This window comes from Gymnoscopelus braueri, assembly GCF_963280865.1.
Source record: "Gymnoscopelus braueri genome assembly, chromosome: 16".
NCBI lineage: Eukaryota > Metazoa > Chordata > Actinopteri > Myctophiformes > Myctophidae > Gymnoscopelus > Gymnoscopelus braueri.
This window is the reverse complement of record NC_137616.1, coordinates 9,236,332-9,247,954: the sequence shown is the minus strand read 5'-3', so window position 1 is coordinate 9,247,954 and position 11,623 is coordinate 9,236,332. Positions and strand designations below refer to the sequence as shown.

At 39.6% G+C, this 11,623-nt stretch overlaps 1 protein-coding gene across 1 annotated transcript; it reads left to right on the top strand.

Moving 5' to 3' along the window:
- The first annotated feature begins 310 nt into the window (after window positions 1-310).
- LOC308103986 (uncharacterized protein) lies at window positions 311-11,004 on the top strand. The gene is made up of 9 exons (XM_080454225.1): window positions 311-357; window positions 4,071-4,122; window positions 4,407-4,525; window positions 4,824-4,980; window positions 5,420-5,854; window positions 6,466-6,735; window positions 7,059-7,142; window positions 7,290-7,350; window positions 8,195-11,004. The coding sequence occupies exons 3-9, from the start codon at window positions 4,507-4,509 to the stop codon at window positions 9,836-9,838; spliced, it is 2,670 nt and encodes an 889-aa protein (XP_080310351.1). The 5' UTR covers window positions 311-357; window positions 4,071-4,122; window positions 4,407-4,506; the 3' UTR covers window positions 9,839-11,004.
- Window positions 11,005-11,623: the final 619 nt, after the last annotated feature.

Below are 11,623 nucleotides of genomic sequence, written 5' to 3'. Positions count from 1 at the left end.
TATGTGTTTATGTATAATATGTTTACATATTTATATCTATATATATAAATATCTCTCAGCATGTTTTGCGCGTGCATGTATTTCTCCCCGCCTGCAGTTCCAGCTTTGGCCACTGGGGTGGCAGCTTCAATGTTTCTCAGCAACTCTGGGGGCTTGACTGTATCCTGTATTTTTCACTTTCACATACAGAGAAACACCGTTTCCGTATCCGCTCCAGACCGGATCAGCAACCTGCAAAGTGAATTGATCCAAGTCTACTTCCTGACTCTACGTCTTTTTACTTTCGATGCTGTTCGGTTTCAGGAGAGACTGAATCTTTACATCAGACTGACAAGCTGTTTTAAGGACATTACATTGGTAGGAAATGCGAATTGTATCGGTTAAAATGTTTTATTTTCAATTATTCCCAACCACTTGGATCTCTAATACTGTTAACTTCTGCATGTACTACTTCTGAGAACATTATTGTTGTAGTAGTATAAGGTGTAGCCCTAGTCCCTTTCGGGACCCTGTTAGTGTTTACCTTCCCAAATATAAAAAAGGTAAACAGGGTCTCGAAAGGGGCTAGTGTAGCCCCATTACGAACCTCTCACTCCGATATACAGAGTGAGAGGTTCGTAATGGGGCTATATAAGGTGTAGGCAGCTACTAGTTTAGTTGTGAGATGAACCATCTCATTCAGTAGAGTTTGTCATGAAGTTTTGTTGCAGTAACATTAATTAACGTTAATTTGGTGTTTATTTTCTGTTACTTGTCTTGGTGTTGTTATGAGGTCATAGAGAGATACATGTTGTTATGAGGTCATAGAAAGACATATCTATGTTGTAGAGGTCATAGACAGTGTTGTGCTAGTTACTGAAAACCAGTAACTAGTTACCATTACTAGTTACTTCATTTAATAGTTAGTAGTTACTTACACCAAAAAGTAATGCGTTACTGTGAAAAGAGGAGAATAATACATCTGTTGATCAACTTGCATTTGCATCACTGAACTCTGCTAAGCAACGTGGTCTATACAAACACGAACACAAAGATATGTTTCAAAGTGCCAATTTATTTCAGGCCAGAACAAACTGACAAAACTATTTAGTTGCCTGCAATCTACAGGTCATAGTTGGGTATAGTCTGCCATAATGAAGACAACATAGCTGTAACCTGTTATGGTGGATCTGAACACACTCAACAATACACACACTAACATTCCCAAGATCAATGAGGGGTGGCTGGACACACACACACACACACACACACACACACACACACACACACACACACACACACACACACACACACACAGACACCACAGACGCAGACAGGATGGCGACTTGGCAAGGTAGAATGAACACCATAGGCTAACTACTGATATGTTTAGCCCCAAAGCATTCCTTCATATCTCAAATCTAGCAAGCAATGAACAACATAAACACAAAATAAACTTAGGTATTCTGAAATAAATAACAATCTGAATATATTATTCAGAATCAAGTTGGGAAAAGGAATGTTCTTTCACTCCGCACCAAATGCTGGTATAGACCATAAATGCATTAAAACAAAAAACATCTGCTCCTCAAAAATGTAATCTTCAGTACAAGCAATACCATAAAATAAGAGTTTTTTCTGAAAAAGAGGCTTTTCTGAAACTAATGGAGAGCAAGCTGAATATATTATTCAGAATCAAAGTGCAAAATGAAAGTGCTTTCAGCACCATATAGAGGTAACTGCTGTTGTAGTGCAACAAAATAAGTTAAAAAAAAAGTCACACTGTTTTTCCTTTAGTTCAGTATGCATAAAATAACTTGTTGTGGAATATAACAGAAATGTAAGTGCTGTTGTGTCACTGTGGCACACACACACACACACACACACACACACACACAGACACCACAGACGCAGACAGGATGGCGACTTGGCAAGGTAGAATGAACACCATAGGCTAACTACTGATATGTTTAGCCCCAAAGCATTCCTTCATATCTCAAATCTAGCAAGCAATGAACAACATAAACACAAAATAAACTTAGGTATTCTGAAATAAATAACAATCTGAATATATTATTCAGATTTAGTGCAACAAAATAAGTTAAAAAAAAAGTCACACTGTTTTTCCTTTAGTTCAGTATGCATAAAATAACTTGTTGTGGAATATAACAGAAATGTAAGTGCTGTTGTGTCACTGTGGCACACTTTAGTTCACACTTTAGTTCACACACACACACACACACACACACACACACACACACACACACACACAGATAACAAATGTAGGCCTAGTTAATAAAAAAGAATGTCAACAAAAAGTGCTTATTGGCAAAGACCTGAATTAATGTTTGAGCAGAGGTTTAGTCTTTGAACCAGTGGTTGTACCTCATGAGAAGCAGCTTCTCAAACCTTTGGTTAGCCAGTCTGTTCCTCTTTGGAGACAGCACCAGACTTCCCAGACTGAAGAGTCTCTCAACTGGTGCACTGGATGGGGTAGCTGCATTTTGCTTCAAATTTCCTTTATTGTGGGAAATCTTTGGAGAATTTCCATGCCTGTTTTGGCTGTTTTCAAGTAGGCCATTACCTCAGTTTCCACAGTGCTGACTGCTGAAGGTTTCATCCTCATCTTCAAAGCAACAAAAAGTCCTGCTCTTTGTCTGTGGAGGAGCCTGAGTCTGGTGGAGTTGTCGGAGACACAGGATTCCTGGCTGGGGTTTATCCTGTTAGATATTTAATATACATTTTATCAGACTGTATATAAACCCATGATTGTAACTTCAAACTCCATTTGAACCATGTTAGATTAACTGAAAACACATGTCCCTTGCCAGGGATGCATTGGTCATGTCATGGGATGCGGTAACATGCCGTGCAACCCCTTTTTTAAGCAGGAGCACGTGCACGCACATGCATAGAACAACCCTTAAATTCACACCTCAACAAAGTTTACAAAGGCTGGCGACTGCCAGGTGTCACACCAGCATGAATTAACATAGGAATGAGTAGATGCAGATCAATTATCCATTGTGTGACCTGTAGTGTAGGTGTTAAGCGATGTGCGCGTGACGTCATTAAAATAGAGTCCCACCACTAACAAAATCACCAAAACAACACTGTCCCTGGCATTAGGCTTTTTCTAGATTATGGACGGTAGTATAGGCAAGGCTAGTGTACCAGCGTCCTTTATACAGTATATATAGTATATACAGTAGTTCATAATCGTATAATGACACAAACATATGTCACTACAATGTTACTACCTTTCTGATTAGGTATACAGAGTTAAGGCCCTATATTATTAGGCATTTTTTATTAAGTTGAAAAACTATTGAAAATGTTTAAAAATAGCCGATTTACACTACATGCTCACAATGCATTGATTTTAAAATGTTTTTCAAAATAATAAAAAATGCCCAATAACATTAGGCGTAAGGGATAAGGTGCCACGCAAGATAGGGCCCTTAATGTGTATATAAACTAGAGCAGGGATCTTCAAAAGGGGGTCCGGGACCCCTAGGGGGTCCTCAAAGTTACTATAGGGGGGCCACCACATCTTTGTGTGATAGGATTTTTCTTTTTACATTAACCACTTCAACCCTACCATCCCTATTCTGAGGGGAACATTAGCCAAAAATAGCAGATCTACAAGCTCACAACCGGCTATTTTTGGCAAAGTGGTTTGGTGTAAAGGGGAAAAGGAGCAAACCAAGTACAAAGTCAGATGTCAAGTTGAGGCTTTAAGTGGTTAAATGTCTGTAATATAAACAAAAAACATGAATTCACACAACACTGACAGTCAATGAAGCCTATGAAATCTATGAAAAAGTTTAATCTGCAACACAAGTTTGCAGGGGTCCCTGCTTCATCTGTCTCTCAGCTAAAGGGTCCTTGGGCTGAAAAACGTTGAGGACCCCTGAACTAGAGTGTACTCCTCCCTCTGCTCCATTATACATTTCACCCAGCACCCTGTAATGTTTTAATTAATGGACAGAGGTAGTGAACATTTTAATGCTGTATTTGACTCCAAGCAAGCTAAGAACTTATACTGAGTTAATAATATCTTTCCTGTTTGTTTAATATTGTTTGTGTAGGAGTTGAAGAGCCAAAAAGTGTTTTTAGATGTCTGTCTTTTGTTCATGTCAGGTAAGTTCTTGTACTTTATTTCATATTATACTGTTGCAGCATCTATACGAGTGGAACAATAACATGTAAACTGCTCAAAAAAATAAAGGGAACACTTTGATCCCTTAATTAGAGTTTTTTCGTTAGCAGTATGTACACAGTTCATGAAAAAACTCAAAAGAATTAAGGGATCAAAGTGTTCCCTTTTATTTTTTTGAGCAGTGTATAATATTGCTGCAGAGAGGAATGGAAGCACCATGAATAATATTAAACTAAAAGAAATGCCTTTCTTTCATTCATGTCAGAGACATAAATAAGCAGAGATCAGCTTCAAAGAGATCCTGGACCAGCAAGCAGCACAAGTCTTCACCTGTTACACTACATGTTTGAGAATAAAGTGACAACATGGCGTCCCATTCTAAAGGTACTATGTGTAAAGGAAACATTAGCAAATACAGATAGTATTTAACACTGACATGTGCCTGAAAATGTACTCATTTAATGTAATGTGATGCCCAACAAGACCTACCTGTTCTAAAAAAAAAAAAAAGAATACAAACAAAGTTAAAAAAAACAAAAAAAACACTGACATGCTGATTACATTTTGCACTGTGTATGTGACATGCTGTCGAGTTGTGTGTAGAGAGGATGCAAATATAAACCCACTATAAATGACAAATAATATATAAACCTGAAGCCACTTTACCCACCATCTCCTACAGTCTGGTCCATAGACCTCTCAAAGCGAAAGGTCTCTGACCTCCTAGATGCATTGAAACTCGAACCAGAGAAGAAACCAGTAGAGCTGACAGGCTGGTCAGATGAAGAGAGTGAAGTGAGGATCTTCCTTCAGTGTCTACCCTATATCTCACAGCTCAGGTTAATGTGTTTTTCTTTCATTTAATATTTGTCTAGATATAAAAGTGATCTCAACAGATTTCTATGAAGATATTGAGTTATGATTTATGCACTATTATGTGTTTAACAACTTTCAATCTGGTGTCTCCATTTTGGGCATATCAATTTAGGCAAAGATTTCCAAAACCTTTTTACAATATCGAAAAATAGCTTGTATTGTAGGTCGGCTATTTTTGCCACTTTGACTTCATCCCAGCATCAAATTATAAACTATTTGTCTTTCTAGTTTGGTTATATATAAGTTAAATACAGGTATATCATGCACTTAAAAGTTGTCTTTGTTTTCCATTGACTCTCTCTTTAACCTCCGATTCGATGGATACGGTGTCCATCATTGTTTGGTTCTGTTTATGATGCAGAGATCAATATTTCATGTTGGTTTTGATTTGAACTGTTGCAGTGTCTATGGTCAAGAAACAACCAAGTTCCTGGGGAAGCTCATCTGTGAAGCAGCAGAACAGGAAGAAGAAACAGGAGAGAAGATTCTGGAATTGTTGTATTCTGTGTGTAATTTCAAAACATTCCCCCTCATTGACTGTCATGATGATTGGTACCACAGGAACTATCAATGTAATGTACTACTGGACCTATACTCCTATGTGAAGAACTATGAGACTCAAACAGGCAGAAGTGTTATTCCAGCATTACAACCAGTTTACCAGTCAGCTCCTACAGTCTGGTCCATAGACCTCTCAAAGAGAAAGGTCTCCCTCCTCCTAGAGGTGCTGAAACTCCAACCAGAGAAGAAACCAGTAGAGCTGACCAGAGCCTGGTCATATGAAGAGATTGACTTGAGGATCTTCCTCCAGTGTCTACCCTACATCTCACAGCTCAGGTTAACGTGTTTCCTTTCATTTTATTATTCATGTACATTTAAAAGCCATCCAGCTTATCTAAAGATAATTTGAGGAATGATGATCCACTTTAATTAATTATGAATCATTATCAATTATGATCATTTGTCACTTGCACTGAATTTCCAAGAGACAAATGTAAATTTATGTGTGTGTGTGTGTGTGCGCGTGTGTGTGTGTGTGTGCGCGTGTGCGGGCGTCTGTCACAATTATTACATAATCGCCTAATCACAATTATTTTGCATAATCGTCATAATCGTTTCCAAAAATAGTGGAAATGGCAGATCTACTTGTAGATCGACTACTTCCACTGTTTAATAACACATTGAGTATAAAATATTTAATATAGCGTATTTTGGCCATAATATACGTATGATTTATTTTTGAATTATTGGTATCGGTTGTTTACAAAGCCCTAAAAGCCACACACACACAATTCAATCGTTAATCACAATTATTTGTGTGACAATTAATCGTCAAGTAAAATGTCATAATCGTGACAGCCCTATCTGTCTGTCTGTCTGTCTGTCTTACCTCTGCATATCTCAATAACCGTCCGTCCAATCGACTTCATTTTGTATTTCTTCTCCAGATGCAGCAAATCCCTCCTTCTCCAGCTCCTATCTCTGGTCTCTGAGGGCAGTGAAAGGAAGACACTGATGCGAGCAGGTTCCCTGGCTGGAGCCCTGGGTGGAGAGCTGGACCTCAGTTGGACCAGACTAGATAAGAAGGTCTGTAGAGGTTTGGCCCTGGTTCTGAAACACTCTGAGGGACTGACAGAACTGGACCTCAGTCACTGTCAACTCACTGACCAGCTACTAGAGACTCTGATCCCCCACCTGCACAAAGCACAAGGCCTGGAGTGAGTAGTTTTATAGAATGGAGAATGCTTTATTGACATCTGTCTGTCTGTCTGTCTGATCTCTGTCTCTCTCTCTGCAGAGATAGAGGCTACAGGCTTTTTACAGGCTTCTAAAGTCTCAATAGAGAACACGTCTGTCTCTGGTGTGTGTGTGTGTGTGTGTGTGTGTGTGTGTGTGTGTGTGTGTGTGTGTGTGTGTGTGTGTGTGTGTGTGTGTGTGTGTGTGTGTGTGTGTGTGTGTGTGTGTGTGTGTGTGTGTGTGTGACTATGAGGTACTAATCTATTCCTTTGTCCTTTCTCGTCCTTTACTTGTGTTGTTGTAGTCTGAGTCACAATAATCTCACTGATGCTCTAACAGACAGATTACTCCAGCTGCTCTCCATCAATACCTCCATCCAAACTCTACGGTGAGCAGAATGGGCTTATGTTTGAATGTTTGCATTATTAATAGAATAACTTATTGTCCTTAGGTGTGTCGATCAGTCATCAACGTGGTTTACTACATCACACATATCTGTTGAATTAAAATGTTTCATCCTTTGATTTCTTTCCAGACTCTTCAACAACTGCTTCAAGGACACAACCCCCTTCCTGAAAGACCAGCGCTTTAAAATGGTACTCATTGTTCTTTTCCTCATTGTACTTGCTTAATAATATATATATTGCAACCAAGTACAGTAAGATGAGGTCCAAGCACCCCATCTTCACTTAAATACATTTTAAGATCTTTTAAATATCACTTAGCAATTGTAAATTATTGTTCATAAGCATCTTTCGTAAAACCGTAATTTCCTCAACTGGTTGGCTGCATGTAGAAAAGCAAGAACATACAGTTTGTTTAGTCAACATGTTATGCAATAGGAAACATAGCACTAGTGTGGGGGGCTCCTTTCTCACAAATCACAAAATGGGACTTGGCCTAACAACATTTTGAGTTGTGAGATCACATTGCCTTGATTCCACACCGTGTCATTTCCTTGCCCCTTAGTCCCAGAGGAAGGAGGTGAGGATGAAAGCAAGGATGTCTGTCTCTCTGCCATGTTGAAGGGGGAGGGCAAGGCATGGCAGAGTGTGGTTACAGTGCTTTTAATTAATTAATTATGTCAAAAATAGAAAAATAGTCTTGCAAAACGTTTTCACATTTGTGGCACCTCCTATAGGTCTAAATTAAATCGCTTTTGTCTCTGCGTTGTTTCGAGGCCCCTCAATATGTGATTCAAAATTGTGGTAGATAATAAAATACTTTAATAGGCTCTCACAAATTGTGCCTACATGTCAAAATGTTCATCCCCTGTCAGAGCGCCATTGAGGCACGGCTCAGAGAATCACACAGTCAGTCGGCAGGGAGTTACATTTTTAAGAGCTGGTGCTGTAGAACAGTCTTATATGATTAATATTTATCTACGTTTATTTAATATCCATGATTTGATTTCCTCTTTTCTTTTTTTTGCATGGTTAGATGGAAGCTGATTCTGATCATGATGATGATGATGATGTGACATCCACAACTTCATACCAGAAACAGCTTGAAGGTCTCTCATTGCAAGATTCTCCACTGGAAATAGTTACACCCACTGTTGCTATAGTGTCCCCCCATCCCCCCATGTTGCCTTCCCCATCACAACAGTCCTCCCAACATTCCCCAGAAGAAATGTCATGTGACACAGCCTTTGATTTCTCAACCACAGAACATCCCGTTACAGTGTCACTGTCCTCTCCACATCCTTTATTGGAGCTCCAAGATGAAACTGATCTTAGTAGATGCTTCAGTGGTTTGAGGATGGGAGAAACCAGCTCCCTGCCTCTTTATCACAGCTTACCCTCACTGAGCCAAAGTCCAAGCATAGAGAATATGGCAAGTTTCAGAGCAAAGCGCTCTCACAGTTTAAATGATATTATACTGCTGGACAAAACACAGACAATTACACCTGACATCATCGTTGTAGAAAACAAGGAAAGCTACCGGTGCCACTGCACCCAAGCAGAACTGTTCCAATGCAGCGTGACTGGCCTGGTGTTTAAGATGGAGGCAGAGACAGATGTGACTTACAGGACAGTCCCTTGGAACCGAAGGCTTCAAGCCCAGCTTGGCAAGAGGCCTGCAGGACCACTGTTTGACATCAAATGTCCTCCGGGGTCTGCGTGTCAGTTACACCTTCCACACTGTGAGATCCTCTCCATGGGTGGAGGCAAATCCTTGTCTGTTGTCCATGTGATGGATGAGGGCATTGAGTTTATCAAGCCCGATGTGATCACAGAAACTCATGTCATCATAAATATAACTGAATTTTCACTCTATGGTATTATAATTACAGGTTTAAAAGAGTTGGCCAAATTAGTTTACGACAGTCCCCCAAGTCCTATCCGTGCATTGGTGTTGCCGTTTTATACACCACCAACGGTTGATAATCCACGTTCAATCCTGAAAGTATTGCTGCTTCCTGGGAACGTTGTGCTGGATGAAGTGCTGAACGTAAGGAGGAAGAGAGATTTACATGGAGAAGAGATTTACATCGAAGTCCCTCCCTGCAAACTAATCCCAAATCAAGAATACACCCTCTCCACTTCCCCTCAACGTGATTCCATCATAATTCAACCAAAGAAGACAACATTTGAAGTTGATGAATCATCTTATACAAATTACATGCCAACATTTGATGTGATCTTAAAGGAAAGGTTTAGGGATGATGTTATGTTGCTTCTAAAACCCCTTTCCCACTCGCATGAAATGCCTGTTGTAGACAGTAACACCTCAGACAGTGCTTGGGAACATTTTGTATCCCTTCAAGCTCCTGCTTTAAGAAGACAACAAGTTGAGCACACACTGAGTCTTGAAGTGAAAGACAGACTGTTTTCTATGCGGAGCAGCTTCATTGACAGCATTTCAGGTCCCAGTCTCAAATGTGTCGTGGACAAACTTTTCGAGAAGAGGATGCTAACTGACTCTGAGCAGGAAGAGGCCAATGGGATGCAGGCGAGGGAGGACATGGCACGTTTTGTGATCGATACAGTGAGGAGAAAAGGACCTGATGCGAGTTCAAGCATGATATTGATTCTCTGTGATATCGACCGACTCCTTTCTGAACATCTTGGGTTGATGTAAAACTGTACCGATGGACTTAAAATACCTTCAGTATCTAGTCAACATCCTGCCTCATTTTCCGTTCTTTCCATAAGGGTCCATTTGGTTACATCTGTACACTCTCTGAGTTACAAATAGATGAATGAATACTGGGGATTTTATATAGAAAGCTGGATCTACTGTATCCACAACCAAGTGACTGACAGGCAGCCCACACTAGACTACAGCCTACGATCACAGGCCTACTGACATGTCTCAGTACTCAGAACCCTCACTGGACTACAGCTACGATCACAGGCCTACTGACATGTCTCAGTACTCAGAACCCTCACTGGACTACAGCTACGATCACAGGCCTACTGACATGTCTCAGTACTCAGAACCCACACTGAGTTTGCTAAAAAAAAAGGCCTTCCCTTTATTTCCCTGCCTTTTATTGCTTGATATCGTTTATCGGGACTATCCAGTGAGCCAGACCAACATATGCTTTTAAAATATATTTCAGCATAAATGTGGATGCCATCTTTAAATTGTGTATTTTGCATTACCAGCCATATATTTGGATTCAGCACCCCTTATTATCCCCCCAAAAAGCATGTATGCCATATATTAACACAATTTGCTTTCAGGGTTAAGATCTGAGCTACATGTAGACACATTTTGATTGATTGATTTGTTGCCATTTTTTAAAATAAATTCAATGTGGTGTCTTGACACTCGCACCTAAATTCTTAGACCCTAATCTTCAAATTAGAAGGGAAAATGAAATGTTCACATCAATTTGAAATGACTGACTGTCCAGGCACCCCACTACTAGAATGCACCAATTCAGCAATTGGATTAACGTGAGCTGCCTGAGCCACATTTACTAATAAGTAGTTAACCACCACTCAACTCCCCCACACTCACTGTTTAAACGATCAGTTGAGGTTTTGATTGGTTTAGAGCAGGGGTTCCCAAAGTTGGGGTCGCGGGAGACTGACGGTGGGGTCGCAAAATTATGTTGGGTCATAAAAAAAATAAGAAAAAAAAACTTTTTTTATTAATTTTTTATTTTAATTTAAATTCAACAGAATGGATGAAATACAACCTAAAATGATTACAAATAGTACATTTTACCATTTTAATACATTTTAAATGCGCACCGAACGTGCAAGTTTATGTGCATAAATTACCTCCAGGTTTGGGTGGGGTCGCGAGTCAATGGCCCCCTTATTTTGGGGTCGCGGGCTGAAAAGTTTGGGAACCCATGGTTTAGAGCACTGGTCAGGCGTGGCGAGAGCATTCAGGTAGGCATGATGCAACAATAACCTGTTCATAAAAAAATGTAATAAAACAATAGGGCAAGTAGAATGGGGCGTAGCATCATGGTATTTTTTAAGTTTATCAAAAACTCAGCTGGTGTAGCATAAACATATAATAAACCTAAATTAATGCGTTCCACCTAGAATGTCATTTGCAGTTATATTATATTTCAGCATAGTTTATTATATATTATTACACCCAAACATTTATTTTCCTAAATTACTACAAAAAACTACAGACGTGATACATTCTCTAATGTTGTCATTGACAGGGCATTGGCAATGGCCGTAACCAGCACACACTGGATAATAATGGTTCCTTGAAAACACATGAAACTTAAAGGGATACTTCACTTTCGGGCCGGGGACACATTTAAAAAAAATATTAAAAATAAATGAAAAAAGTTATGGAAAATTCATGGCCCCCTCACACATTAGTAGGACACTCTAATGCGTGAGGGGGCCATGAATTTTCCATAACTTTTTTCATTTATTTTTAATA

Coding starts and splice junctions, on each gene's coding strand:
- LOC308103986 (XM_080454225.1), top strand. Junction 6,736..7,058: donor CACAAAGCACAAGGCCTGGA/GTGAGTAGTTTT, acceptor GTGTTGTTGTAG/TCTGAGTCACAATAATCTCA. Junction 7,351..8,194: donor AAGACCAGCGCTTTAAAATG/GTACTCATTGTT, acceptor TTGCATGGTTAG/ATGGAAGCTGATTCTGATCA.